Source organism: Plectropomus leopardus, chromosome 13 (assembly GCF_026936395.1).
Source record: "Plectropomus leopardus strain MGB_pleo_1.0 chromosome 13, ASM2693639v1, whole genome shotgun sequence".
NCBI classification, from domain to species: Eukaryota; Metazoa; Chordata; class Actinopteri; order Perciformes; family Serranidae; genus Plectropomus; species Plectropomus leopardus.
In genome coordinates, this window is record NC_142188.1 from 31,526,367 (window position 1) to 31,542,434 (window position 16,068).

General features: G+C 39.2%; 1 protein-coding gene across 1 annotated transcript in view; it reads left to right on the forward strand.

The window, feature by feature from the left end:
* The window catches only part of slc24a3 (solute carrier family 24 member 3), a 111,968-nt gene that overhangs the window by 28,866 nt on the left and 67,034 nt on the right, over positions 1 to 16,068 (forward strand). The window contains exon 2 of the mRNA XM_042502174.2: positions 8,534 to 8,659. Within this exon, the coding sequence (XP_042358108.2) occupies positions 8,534 to 8,659 (126 nt within the window). The remainder of the gene's footprint in view (positions 1 to 8,533; positions 8,660 to 16,068) is intronic.

The following is a 16,068-nucleotide window of genomic DNA, read 5'->3' on the forward strand; positions in this document are numbered from 1 at the left end:
GCACTAATGACAGTCACCGGAAGTTGACCAGAGCAGTCAGCTGAGCATGGATAAATCTCTACATCTGGCCCCCCATGTGACCCTTCTTCCCTGGGCGGCAGAGAGGCTCCTCTGAACCTCCTCCCTGGGTCACCTCCTCAGACAGAAAGAGAGATGAGTGAGAGCAGAGGAACTGTCTGAGATGACAGCGCGCTCACACACTCACAGCAGGAGTGGCGTCTGACGGTGTCAGCTAATGAGACCATTAACAAGCTGTCACGTTCGTTAGGCAACAATTAAAGAAACCATCTGACGAGCTTTGCATACATTAATCGCTTAGGTAGCTGCATTTTTGTACCTATATACATGAGTTTATTAATATATGAATAAACTCACTGAACATTTATATAAATAATTCCCTTTGACCCCTTCTACACATACAGTATTTCTTTAAACAAAAGGGAGCGGTCTCATTCTAACCACTCATAGTCGTATTGATTTATTGATGGGCAATCACACGGCGAGGCTTAGCGATTTGTGTGTGTGTGTGAGAGAGAGAGAGAGTGAGGTGTGTGACATTGAGTTTGCAGCAGTGCCGACTGATTTTTACACAGCTCTTGCTCTGAGATATTGAGTGGATGTAGCTGAGCGCTCGCAGATAGTGTGTTTCTGAATTCCAGTTGGCAGCGTGACAGTCGGGATTTGCAACAGCGCATTGACTGCTCGACTATCTGGAAAAGTAAATTCTGTGTGGAAAGGTGCCGCTGCTGACGCCAGGAACTGTTGATGCCGTGCTCTTTTGTTGGCGAGAATTTTGAATCACTTTCATTCAGCTGTACATAGAGGAAGACTACAGCGATGAGTTTCCTAAAGGGCCTTGAAATGATGAATAACTGGACAATCTGAAATCAGAGTGGTGCAAAATGCCCAAACACCAAACCTCATGCTGTCATGATGATTGCCAGCACCTCATTCAGAGGACAAAATGTCTCACATCAGCACAAAACATTCTGTAGCTGATCTTGACGCTCCCATGAGGTGGTATTTCAGGCGCTAGTATAAAAGGCCATATTTCACAAAACTGCTATGGACACATTTTTTGGGGCTTTTCTAGGTCACATGATGCTATGCCTATGTGCTTGTCAGTAGGAGCTGGTTCCCTCATGATGCAGCAGGAGCTACAAGAGCTGTTATTGCACCTCAAAAGTTGAACAGATCATCCGGATGTTATAAATCAACAATTCCTCTGTGAAATTGTGGACTATCACCCCCGAGAAATCCCTCACACATGTAAGGGGCTCGCCTTTCCATTATCGCTCCATAACATGCCTGTATGGCCTTTGATTGGAAATAATGACGGCAAGTGTGGTGGCTGCAATAGAAATAAACCTGTTAATGTTTTCTCTTCCAAATAAGCCTGACGAACCTGTTGTTTTTTTCCAAACCTCACTAATTGCCTGGCTTCTCGTGCTTTTCTTCCAAAATTTCACCAATTCACTTTTGCAATCTGCAAAATTATTTTAAAGCTAAGAACTAATTATAACTTCTTATAGAAAATCAAACTATAAACAGTTACAGTACTGCATTAACGGTAAAAAGTAATGTAGATATAACCCTTGGATAGTAACTATGATGTTCTGCTAAGGTATCACCCTTTTTCCCAGCTCTCACATTAGCTCAACATTCTACACGATCGTCTATGATCTGTAACAGTGAAGTTTTCGCACACAGTTGCAAAGTGTGGCGCATCATCTTCTCACATGCACTCTAATAGACACAACACACAGCTTGTTCCACTGTCACATGCAGTCTTTGAGGTCTTGGATCAGTTTTAATTGTTTAAGATGATCAATGACTTATTGGTTAGATGATTATTGTAATAGGGTGGATGGATATTGATGTAGCTATTCTGCTGAGTGAAGGGCAAGTGAACTAAAATTGGCAGGTTTTTAACAGGAAAAATAGTGAAATTGACGCAAAAAACAGTGCAATAGTCGAAGCATATTGTTGCTAAATCAAAACAGAATAAAACCCAGGATATATTGATGTTCTTCAGGAGTTTGATAACAAGTCTGACAGTTATGGACATAGTAACTTTGAATATACCATTCACATTCATGTTCCCCAGCCAGTAAACCCTTTCTATGGGTGGGAACAGTGAGCAGGTTCCTGTCTTAAGAGCTCAGGTTGTAGACTGGTTGGTGCAGGGACAGCAGTTCGGATAATTATGTCCAGTAGGCTTGGGTGGTATCTAATTTTTTGCACCTTTACACCTTCCTGAAATTCACTGGCATACAATATTAGCAGTGTGTGCAGCGCCTAACCACCCTCCACCCCCACACTCTGTGCTATTCACTTTCAGCTTTTCAGACTAATAAATACACTCCAGTTCGGTGAAAATAATTCTTTAATCCACCAAGTTAGATGTGAAAACATGCCATTATTCCCCACGGTCTCTTTCTCTTTTGCTGGCAGCCAGCTTCTTCCTCCACCACTAGGTATCGCGGTGTCAGTTTGTTTTTATTTGTTTATTAAGATCTCCATCAGCTTCAGTTTTAAACAGTAGCTACATTTCCTGGGTATCTCCATTATTTTGATTTACAATATTTCATTTACAAAATTACATAAATGCACAAAAGATAGCATTCATACTCACAATTTGACTAAACACATTACAACTCAAATACAACACATAACATTCAACACAACTCAAAGACCGTCTAATACGTACAGTAGCTCTACAGAATGATTTATCTCATTCTCAAAAAACTTCCATGCCGCCAGTTCTTAACTGCTTTAGATGCATGTTAGTGGCATTGTCTAAACATCCAGCATTAGAGCTTTGACACGAACATGTTAATTTTCTCACTTTTTGGATAGTGGTAGTTGCCAAATATCATAGAACACAAAACCACCATGTACTGTCACATTGTATGACTGACACTATGGGTACAATTCCTCCCATACAACACAAATTATTTCTTTGATCAACATAGGTGCCAATGCTAATGTAAGTAGAAATCTAATCATGTATGTATATTTATGTATATCTGTATGCATACTGTACATATTGTATAATAATAGTCACGAAACAGTAACCTAGATATGTGTGCCCTTTGATGAGGAGCCAAGGATGTTGCTATCACGTGTAGCATGTTATAGCACCATATAGTAAGAGCCATGTGCTCATGGCCTGATTCTCCTCTCTCCAGGGACAAGGTTGTAGCTTGCACTCACTATTGCACGTACACACACACTCACGCACATGTACAGATACATACACACAGCAGCTTGATAGGCTAGTAATAGCCCTGCACACAAATACACAATATACAAGCACATACACTACACATGCTACATATAGAGACTCTGTCAAACAGATACAAAGGGTCTCAGATGTGTCTTCTTGGACGCACACATTTGTACTCATACACACACACACATGCTTGCCAAGGGACACTAATGAAGATAAAGGAGCTAATTAAACATGACAGTGGGGAGCAATGGTCGGCCATATTATGTGACGTTATGGGGTCGGCTTGGACGTATATTTGGCTAATATAGGACATGGTGTTAGTGAGAGGGAGAGAGCTGGAGTGGGGAGAAAGATGTATCAATATATATATATCAAGACATAGATGGGTAGTTTGCTCCAGCTCCCTCGGTGTTGAGTCCCATGAAGTTTTCTTGCTTTACACACATACACACATATTTCATACACTGCTGACCTAGATGTATTAGTGATGTGATTCCTGCAGGTACAGCACATTTTGGCTGACTCTATACTGTGTGGAATCTGGAGGGAAATTTAGAAATGTACACATCCATTCATTCATCTAGTGTTTATTTACTTTTTTTTCTTCATATTTTTATGAGGCGTCGACAGATTATCAGCCTGGCATATTTGGCATTTTGCAGATTATCTGTATCGGCGTTTTATTTTAATGATTGATGATAAAATTAATAAATGAAAAAGTGTGCGTGTTACACTCAAGCAACAGCAGGGAAGGCAGTCTGCAATCCGTGCGAAGAAAGTGTCAACATCGGAGGAACTTTCACTTTTTAAAACCTCAGGAAGCTATTTTTATTCATTCATTCATTCATCAGCAAATTTTTATTGAGAATAGAACATCTGCTCATTAGATAAAAAAATAATAATAATGCACAAATGGAAATTTTGAATAAACTTGGTACTATAGGAAAGCTGGGTCACCAAAATGGTGTCTACACCAACAAGATCTCTAGAGAAATTAGTGAGTCTTTTACATCTTATTACATGGTGGTGGCATGGTTAGGTTTAGGCACCAAAACTACTTGGATAGGTTTCTGTTAAAATAACTGTTTGTTATGCTTGTTATGCGGTGAGTACGTTTTAAAATGACATAACTACACAAAGGACAAATGTGCATAAAGTTAAAAGCAGTCAGTGTTGACTTTTACTTTACAAGGGACACAAAGAGTGGTCTCATGAGTGAAAGTCCTGTGTTTATTTAACTTTTTTTTAAAACAATTTGACTCGAGAGTGGCCTCGTCCTCATAAAACTGTTTACCTATAATACAAATCTGCAGCTTTTAATGTAATAATCCCACAAACTTAATACATTTCCTGTACGTAATAGCAGTTGCCTACAACAAATGCAATATGTAATTTCCTGAAAATATAATAGCTATTACATTTGCACAGATTTGTTTTGGTTGTGGTAAGGTGAAAATCTTCAGCTTTCAAAATTATAATAACTTCTAAATTTAATTTTCAAATGAAAAATTATCTTTGTGGTCATTGTTGTTTATTTACTTATACAACTGCCAATGGGGATGTGAGATGTTCTGAGTCAATTCAGAACATCTCACAGGTTTCGGTAGAGCAGGTCAAAATGTGTTAAAGCAGCTCAACACAAGTTATAGATAACTCACAGAAACATTGTGTGCAAAGAAGGCTCTGCATTAACAAGTCCATCTTCAAACTTACATATTGCAGGTAGGTTGAAGATGGACTATGTTGTACAGTTGTAATAGGCAACTGCTATTACAATTGTTGGAAAATGTATTAAATTTTGGGGAATTTTACATTTAAAGCTGCAGATTTTGTATTACGCTTGTGGGCTTAAATTGGCGGATGCTACAATCCCTTCTCTATGGAGGACTGAAACCTACAAAATAAAAATAAGGAAATAAATAAATTAAACTAAACTGATAGATAAATCATTTATGCGCAAAGTGGAAAATACTACATGAATAAATAAGCAAATAAATATGAAAATGAAGAAATCGATACATAAAATGGAAAATGAAATGAGACAATGAATAAATTGATAAATAAAATGGAAAATTACATGGGAAATTAAATAAATTTTTGGCATTTTCATTTATTCATTGATACATTCATTTATTTACTTTTGATTTTTTTCAGTTCCAGTCCTCCATACTTATCTGCTTGATAAAATTGATTGGCTGGGGACCACGAGTATCCAAAGCAAATTTTAGTTTGATCAGCACATTAGATTTGTAAATACCTTAACATGGACCCAATAATTTGTCAAGAGGAAATTTTGGGCTGACAAAAGCACTAGAGAAAAGGTCATGAAGTCTGCAAAAGTCATTAGTTATTATCCTCTGGTGATCACGAAAGATGATGAGATGTCTTTATAAAGTGGTCAGTATTGTTAAGTTACCTCTCTCTGATTCAGTGCTCGGGGGAATCTAAACTGAAACCTGCATTAGTATTCTTGGTAGCTGTTCCCAGGTAGATATGAATATGAAAATCTGAATTTGACTTTGAAATGAATAAATATTAACATGCAAATGAAAAATATGCATTTTTAGCTATTCACTTCTCTCCTGATCAACATGGCTCACATTCCCGTGCGGAGCTGCTGCTGCATAGACTCGACGGCGGCTGCAGAGTTTGTTCACCTGAGTGAGTGACGCTGCTGCACAGCACATTTGATAGCATGTGCTTGTAGTTTGGTTAGTCATTGTTGTGTGCGTGTGTGCATGTGTGTGAGTTACTCAGTGTTATGTCACACACCTCCCTCCCTCTGCATCTTATCTATGACGTCACATCACCATAGTAACCTGAGCAGTGATGATGCATTCTGCTTCAGTGGACCACCAGCCGTCTAAAACGCTCACCAAGGTCTGTCTGTTTAAACCTAAGTGTGTCTGCACGCAGCTCACACAGATAAGTGTGTGTGTGTGTGCTTTCTCTGTTGATTTTTGTGTGTGTGTGTGTGTGTGTGTGTGTGTGTGTGTGTGTGTTTGTGTGTGCTGTCTAATGGAGCACAGGCTCAAGTTATTAAGTAATGACAAGGGATAGAGAGGATTCCTGACGAGTATGTTGAGTGTGTTTCAAGCTTTAAAGTTGTTCAATGTCTTCTGCTAATGTCACACACACACACACACACACACACACACACACACACACACACTCACACACACAAGCACACAAGCAAGCACTGGCTCAGGGGAAGAGCATACAGTAAGAGGGCAAAAGGCATCACAGCTGTATAGAAGCGTTGGTGCTGATGAAGCTTGGCAGATTTTACCCTTCAGTTCTCTTTGTAGAACAATACACACTGTAAGCAAGTGTCAGTGCACAGCTGTGCATTGTGTTTGAACATAAAATGAACATTTCTTTGGATGCTATTCAAGGATCTCCTCATGCACCTTGTCTCGAGTCATGCAGATGGTTTTAGTTTATATGTCCATGTTTGTCTCGGACATTCTAGAGTCAATGGTAGTGAATGGAATTTTGTTTGTAATGATACGAAATTAAAGTACAATAGACAATTTAACAGCATCACCCCTCTCTCTAAATCATTCTGATTAGATAGTCCAACTGAACTGTTTACAATGACACTGACTAACATGCCCCATAGCATTTAACACTTTGCACTGACATCAGTTTTCTTTTGCTGCATTCAGACACTTTTTAAAAGCATTTAAACCCTGAAAAGGCTGTACAAATTGGTTTGATTTCTTTAGAAAATATGGAGGGAAGCTTTTCCCTCCATATTTTCTAAAGAAATCAAATAAGCAACTTGGAACAACATATCCCATATATGGCATGACTGAAGTAAAAGGTGTCAAGAATATTACCTGAAATTTAGCTTTTAAAAAATGGGATGTAACGATTCACTCAACTCACGATTCAATACGATTCATGATACTGGATTCACTATATAATATTCTCCTGATTTTTTAAATTTATTTTTATATTTTTATTTCATTTATTATTTTATGACTTCAGAAAGTTCCAATGCTGCCACAGTTCTGGTTTGAAACTAGAGGGTGCAGCTTCTGTTTCAATATTGCCTGTCACTGAGCCTTCGCTTTGTCTTATTTACATTGTCTCTGGTCTCGGACATAACGTAGGACATTGAACACATAGTGACGTGGCACGTTGAGCAAGCGAAGTCAAAAGTAGATTACGCCCTTTGCTCTGATTTTGCTGTTCATTTTTCATGTCATTTAATTGAATCTCACATCCTTTATTGTTTTTTAACACACACACACACACACACACACACACATATATATATGTGCAGAAAAGCAGAACAGAAAAGCAGTAAAAGCAGAACAAAGCAGAACTCTTGAATACGTCATAATAGATTATATTATCCACACATGACTGCCCAAAAAGTATAAAATAAGGGATTTATTGGCCCCTAACAGTAACTGCCATGTTTAAGGAATGATGGTTATGCAACATTGCCCTCAGTGTGAAAAAGAGCTCAGAAAAACACTAATCAATGAAAGCACGTGGTAACGAGGTACCAGTTCTGCTGTTCAGCTTAAGTATAGTTATTGATGTTCACAGTTATTAGCTAAACATATACTTATGAACACATATCCACCATAATACTTCCATAATACAGCAGCTACAGTCATCACTCCAGAGCCTCCTGTTCTTGCTCATTACCTTCTTCTCTTCTGCCAGTGACAGAGCTGTTTGCAAACATTTTGTCTTTGATAAATATAGGCGAGTGCTATTTATAGAAGCCCCGGCGTGCTCTGTGCAGAAGTCGGGGCCTGTTGTGTGGTGAGAGAGGAGATGGGTCGGAGGTGGGGCGCTTGAGGATACTGTGACCCAGATGACTGAGCTGGAATGATCGGCCCTGCGGCGCTCGGCGTGCTGCCGTACTAATGCTCCCGCAGGAACGTGGTGACACAAGATGCATGTCTCATCTGCCTTTGTTCTGTGGGGAGAGGGACGGGTCGGAGTATTCAGGAATGTCAATTAACTGCGGAACTAAGAGCTTGTGCATCGCAGCCATTAAGTCTGTTTGTGCATGAGTGAGGAGGGGACACATAAAAAACTCATGTTCCTCTGTAGAAATCACAAAAATATTAGGCATCTCTTTGAAAGTGTAATTGTTTTGTTACGTAAAAGCAAGTTCCTTGAACACAACGTGATGCATTCGGTTGCTTTCACCAAGCCAGCTGCCCTGGGATAGAGCTGCCACTAATGCTTTGTCTGGCAGAAGTGAAAACATTGTTTATGAATCACTCTAACCCTTCTACCATCTCTTTGTTTCTGTCTTCTGACTGTCAGGATATCATGTTCCCAGCTCCGTGGTCAAGGAGGAGGCGAGGTGGGAGAGTCGTCACCTTCTGCAAGAAGTCTACGACAATGAGTCAAAGCTCTACGTCGAGCCGGAGAAAAACTGCACAGAACCAGGTAAGACTCGCTGAGATGTTTGGTGAGATGAATGTCAAAGAAACACGTCACAGGAGCAGGCAGGATGGTTGTGAGGTTTCTGAGAGACTGAGCAGTTTAATCAACCGCGTGTCTTTGCAAGACAAGTAGAGGAATTCATCTCAGAGTTTTAGAATGTAAAGATAAATGTGGGATTCAGCGTTTTCTTTGATTAGAAAAAGTTATTGTCTCCGTTACTGTATGATACATAAAGAGATAGAGATTGAAACCCGGTTCCATTGAGGACCCCGTTCCACTTTTTTCAAAACCCGAAAATCAATGTTTGAGCTCATCAGTACTGCAGTCGAGACCCGTGGTTCTTATAACGTAACATCACATCTCAAGTCAAGTCATTTAAATCCAATCACTGGATAAGCCAAATAATTAGTTTTTCAAGTGTTGGGCGACAAAATAACACATTGTTGCATCTAGTTCAGGTTCAGATCCTATTCACACTGACTTTTTACACCAAGAGGATTTAATATGAAGTCATAGCACTTTAATACTTTTGATGTATATGTTTCTGTTTTCTGGTGTCAAAAAGAGCTCACACAGAAATAACTGGTTATAAGTATTATGTATTATTAGACTGCAAATCTACTGCATGTAATGAACAATGACTAACAAGTAGAGACAGTGATGATTCAGAGCTGATTACTGTGGGATCACAGTCACACACTCCTTAATGGACTTAATGAAGCAAAAATGTACACAGACTCAGAGAGAAACAGCACTTTGAACAGCTTTTGACCTGTGAATCAGGGAATATACTGCTGACATGCTATATTTCCATAGCACTGACTTAACCAACTCTAACTGACATTAACACAACAAAAACAAAGAACACTTCTGACACTTAAATTATTTTTCTTGTTCAGTAAATCAAAACATTTTCCAAGCATAGCTTGGTTTTGTGGAGAAATTACATGAAATATTTCAACATAATCTGTCATAAATAGTCTGTCAACATGGTGTACCCAGGCAGTATTGGGGTCATTACTTTAGTAATGTATATTTGTTACTTTTTCAGAATAATATATTGTTTTACTTAATTACTCCCTGAAAAAAGTAATAAGTTACATTACTTTTTGCATTACTCTGTGACATTGCCTGAGATGCATTGTCATATAACTTGTCAAGTTACAAAATGACTTAAAGGTTAACATATGGTTACGTCGGTCGTTTTACTCATCCGGCATACCACAATAAAACACTTTCCCTGATAAAACAGTAATCACAACTTGGATTACTTTTTAGGAAAACAGCTTTGATCCTTACATCGTGAAGGAAAATATAGCCTACTTGAGAAATGGACATATTTTTGGACTCTATGACCTTTTCAGAGGTTTGGAATCACCACTTTTTTGTCTCTGTTGTTGGGTGGTGTATGGTGGTAAATGAATTATATATGTTCACTGTTTCAGTAAATGAGCTGAACAACTGATATGTGGAGAATCTGACTGAGCTAATGATGTGCAGCGTGTCCATACTGACAAGACTTTAAACAATTCCATTTATGTAAGCGATCTCGACGGATCGCTAACGTTAACTCCGTAGCAGACGAGTCCTGTTTATTTGAAATGTTTTATCACTAAAGCAGCAGCATAAAGAGCATAAGGGACTAGCATAAAGTGTAAAGGGGAGGCTCATGGGTACCCATAGAACCCATTTTCATTTAGATACCTTGAGGTCAGAGATCAAGGGACCACAATGAGATGATCATGCTGTTTTTCCACGGCCAAAATTTAGCCTGACTTTGGTGCATTATTCAGCCCCCTTACTGAGAAGCTCAGTGGTATGGTACCACTGGATTCCTTGGGTCTTCTGGTTTCATATGATACCAATATCATCAGCATAGCTTGAAAACTTAGTCTGGTGCAGCCTCTTAAAGGCAGGCATGTCAGCCGGCAATTAACAAAGTTAAAAAAAACTAGCGCCTCAATTATGGGCCTTAATTGTATTATGATTAACATGTAATCACTGACAGCCCTAATAATAATAATGTAAATTTCCCATTATTGTCTTTATCATAATTTATCAGCCTGATATACTGTACAATGTGCATCCCAAAACACAAACTTTTTAAACCGGGTTCCAGAGTGTAATCTTTGGAAATGCAACTCCTTTTGTAAACTGACAATGAGAATGTTGACCTCAAGGCCACATTTCGCATATGCACGTGGTGTTCCTCTGTGGTGGCCATCAAAAAGTTACACCGCCAAATACTGGCGTGGCATGCATACTATAGCATTTTCGAATGTGTTTTGGTGGTCCGTGAACACCAGAATCATTCTCATAATGTTATCATATGAAGGCAGGAAAGACTTTTTTGTTTTTAGCGGGCCAGTCTCATCAAAATGTGGTCATAGTTTTGACCGAACCAAACAGGTTAGGTGTGAAAGCATCCCGTCATTTGGTGGTGATGAAGTGGTTATTAAACTGGCAGGGTTTGCTTCCTTTATCATGATAGAAATACCAGAAAAAAATGGTACTGTGTTGCCCCATCTCCACTTTTCTTCACCTTTATACACACACACAAACACACACACACCAGTCCCAGGAGAGCTGGCTACAGAGACGCTGAACTGCGGATAAAAAATGAACAGCGCTCCCTCTGATGAGCTGCTGGAGACAAACTGAGTGAGAGAAAGTGAGCGAGGATGTTGACATTAAGATGAAAGGTGATGAAAAACACAAACTTCTCGCAGGTAGAAATCCTCTCTGCTGCTGCTGCTTCAGACTGAACACTGTCACTGTATCGCTGTGTGTCTGCTCGTCTCGTCCTCAGTGTGTACCCAAAGCTCTCATGCCGTATGTTTGTTTTCTCTTTGGACTTGTGTGTGTGTGTGTGTGTGTGTGTGTATGTGTGTATGTGTTTTCCCCATGGTGTGTAGTGTGTGTTTTCCATGTGGAATCCTGGGGCTTTACAAGGCTGACGTCCTGCCAAGCATTTTCTTGATCTCATTGTAAACACACCGCCCCCGTCTAATGCTTACATGCACACGTACGCACATGCACGTGCCCAAACACACATGCACATGCCGCCTGCAGTTTGGGGAGCAGAAACGGTGGATTCTGCAATCTCACTGAATCTGAAACGAGTTATATTTAGACAGCACATAGTTTATAGCCTGTTTCTGTTTAATTATGCTTTGTCTCCTGAAACACTAATTATCTTAATAGGGATTATTCCTGCTTTTCTGCACTAAAAGGGGCCTTCACAACGTGGTCCTCATGCCTTGCTCTCTCTCTCTCTCTCTCTCTCTCTCTCTCTCTCTCTCTCTGTCGCTCCATTATCATCTGTTTCGCTCTGTCTTCCCCCCCGGAGCACTCGCTGTCTCCTGCTTTTGCTTTGTGTTTTTTCCTCCTCTCTCTTTCTCTCTGGTGTCTTTTTTTTACATACACAGTCAGTTAAATTTCAAGTCATGGAGCATTCTTGTCATGCAAAAAAAGATCTTGTATACACACGCACGGAAACACGGCTCACACACACACTGAGATCCATGCACGAGCATGTTCTGCTGACATGGTGACATGTGGATGCATCTAAACAAATGCCTGATCTCATGTAGAGAATCTTAAGCCACATTGTTCTTGTTTCGCTGGTTAATTGGATTTGTTTAATGTGTTTGACTTCCTGCAAGATTAGCCTTATAATCAAATGATATTGTCTTGAAATAAAGAAGATTAGCCCTTGTTGAATGTTTTTGCATGTTTCAGGTTGAATTACTGGTAAAAACAAATCAAATGTGTCACCCTCCTTCCAAAGAATAAAGTCTAAAATTGGAGGATGAACCCTGGATTTTGATTTGAAAACATGGGAAAAAGGCAATGAGAAACTTGTCTTATGAAATAAGTAGATTTACAGAATTATTTTTTAAAAAGCTTGGGGAAAAAATGTCTACAGAACCATTTGTAAAATTATTGTACAGAATTATTAGCATTTTCAGGCTTTTTTTCAGGTCATCTTTATTTTATTTTATTATTTATTTATATTTTTATTTTCATTTTTTTTAAATTTATATTATGCAACATTGCCCTCAGTGTGAAATTTATATTAAGAGCTTTACAGCATACAACATCCCTCTGTCCTTAGATCCTCACATTGCCTAAGGAAAACTCCCCCCAAAAAACCCTGTAATAGGTGAAAAATGGAGGAAACCTCAGGAAGAACGGCTTGTATTGTTGCCAACAACGTCCACCTTTTACGAGAAAGGACAAACAGACGTGCAATAGAAGTCGTAAATAACAATAAAGTTGCACTAATGACAAAAAAGAAAGAGAAAGAGGGAGGGGGAGAGATGCACAGCAATAATGGTACATTACAATAATGATAGGTGTAAAATTACTAAAAGCACTCTAAGATAGCATGTGATGTTACATGCAAATATTTTGTATGTCCCATGCGTATATTGATAGTGGAGGCATCACGCATAATAATGGGAGTAGAAGGTCGAGTCAAGCAGGATCATGGCATCAGCACAGCCAGGACCCACAACACAGGCGCAGCTTCAGACAGCACCACAGCAATGGCAAAACAAAGACCACGATCAAGGCGAGCTGAAGGTACAATATCAGTGCAGCCACAGTACGAGCACGGCCAAAGGCAGGATCACAATATCAGCACAGCCATCACCACAATCAGGCACAGCTAAGATTGCAGCCAGGATCGGGGTAATGGAGAGGCAACAGAGTTAGCGTAATGCAGTAAACAGACATGAATATTTGCAGATAGAGCGAGCAAGAGATGGTAAAAGGAGCTCAGTGTATCCTAGAAAGTCCGCCGGCAGATAAAACCTATGTCAGCCTGACTAGGGGCTGGTCCAGGCAACCTGAGCCAGCCCTTTATCAAAGAGAAAGGTCTTAACTCTACCCTTAAAAGTGGAGACGGTGTCTGCCTGCTGGACCGAAACTGGAAGATAATTCCGTAAAAAAGGAGCGTGGTAACTGAAAGCTCGGGCTCCCGTCCTATTTTTGGAGACTTTGGGAACCATAAGTAACCCTGCGTTTTCAGAGTGCAGTGATCTTGAGGGTTGGTAGGGAACTATGAGCTGGAACAGATAAGATGGACCCTGACCATTTAGAGCTTTGTAAGTAAGGAGAAGTTTTTACTTTCCGGGTTTTTGGTTTGTTTGTTAGATTTTTTTGTTTTATTTTATAATACATATATTTTTAACTTTCTTAGTTGTTGGTTGGTTTGGTTGTTTTTTTTTTTAGGTTTTTATTTATTTAATATAATTTTCTGTTGATTTTCTTGTACATTCTCCTACTTGCTTGCTAATTTGGGGGGTTATCCCTTATGAAGTTGCTCATTGCCTCTTCCCATGTTTTGCAAGGAAATCAATCCTCTCTGCCAAGGTTTTAAAGGGTTAATAAGGAGAGCCTGACAGTTCTGTCAGTGTTCAGTCTTTTCCTTTGTAACAGGGATAAAGACAGTACTATAGGGGAATAAGGAAGTACGATATTTGCTGGAATCGGGTCTAAGAGCCTCTGTTGGGAAAATACAATTCTCATCTTGTTGAGCTTTTCACAGCAACAGTTTGGAGAAAAAGCCCAGGTCCTATTTTTAGTGGCGTTCGCTTGACAGCCCTCTCTGCAAATACGCAACAATGGAGGTCGAACATGTGACGGCAAATTCCCCAAAATAACGTTGCTCCTTCTGCTGTCGGCTCAGGCCAGCTGGGGTCTGTGCGGCTCCGTCAAGTGAGCAAATCAATTGAACTGTACTGAGCTGGATGCAGCTGAACAGCAGTGATGTTGTTTGTGGGCGTTCCATGTGCAGCATGAGGTACGCTGCATAGAATACACCGACGGTTAATCATCATCACTATGGCTCAGATGGAATATAAAAAATATTATTATATTATAATAATATTATATTGCATTATATTATGGCATCTAGTTTATGTATAATTTCTAAATGTATCATTACTGTTTTTTAATTTAATTTTATTTTATTTTATTATGTCAGAATTCGATTTCTTTAAACTCTACCATTGCCAAAAAAAGTCATGTGTGGGAGATTTTATCTAAAGTTGCTAGCTTTTAAAAAAAGTCTTTACACATGTAGTGGATCTCACTCTGCATTGTGTTTTATGAAGAATGAGACGCCCTTGCCTTTGTTGGCCTTGAGCAATTTATAGTTGCACGTGGTCAGTTGTAGCAGCAGTAATGAGTAGACAACATTTTACAGGGTTGCCTCTGTGTGTAATGCTGCCTGCTCCTTTGTAACATTATGTGCAAAGTCACCATATGCTCTAGTTAACAATATAGATGCTACCCAGCAGCTACATGGCGGCCCTGCTACTCAAAACTTCAACCACTTCCTCTTTTTAGTTAAAGAATTTATGCATCAGAGACAACACTTTAACTCAATAACCACAGTGACATTGCAATGCTCTTACATTAGTTTCAAGTAAGTTAACATCAAATACATGTGCAAAATAATCAAAAATAGGCACAGAGGGAGACATGCATACCTTTCCAAAAGAAAGTCCATTGCAAAAAGAAGTACAGCTCGCAAGAGTACAAAAAACTCCTTCAAAAAAAAAAGAAATCTCCCGTTTATGGAGGAGTGGGCAACCCAGCTTAAAATAATGTTCTCCAAGTGATTATTTTATTGATATTTTTATGAACATAAGAACACACAAAATTCTTGTGGAAATAGTGTTATCCCCATCAAAATAGGATCTGTATGAGAGTTTACAGGTAAATATAATGTCCTGTTTACCATACAGTGCAACAGCATACACATATTACACACAAACATGCCAGGATCCATTTTTTTAATCATGTCTGCAACTTGACAAATGCAAAGGACAAAAGCTTGTTGCATTATGTGTTTGGGGTCAATTGTAAAAATGTTCTGAGCCTCAAAGTTCATTCTTGAGTTTAGGATCCAATTACAAGCTTTCTAGAGTTTTCCATATATATATATTTATAGTAAAGACAGTGTTCATTTCTATCATAAAACCATCTTTTGAGTTGATTGATTGATTAGCATTTACCCAAATGTCCATTGTTCCTCTGTCTTTTGCCAAACGATGCAAAATAATCTTTTTGTCAATTTCTTTGCTGTTCTTAACTCCCAAGGCCCAAAGCTTCCTAATACAAGGAGTGGCTGCTAGTGGCAGACCTCTAAGAAAGTTCTAAGAATTATGACTAAGAATTCTAGAAGACTTGGTCCTTGTTAAGATAAAAGTCATTCACAGAGCATCTTAGACCTTAAGAGAGCAACTCAAGTAACAAAGTGTTTGGAGCAGGGAGGAGGACTTTTAGGAGGCTGAAGAGTTTCTTAAGCAGAGGAGAAAATGTCAGGAAGTCAGAGAGGTAGGACGAACAAGACTAAATGACAGTGAGTCAATGAAAGAGATCAGATTGTGCAGGGATAA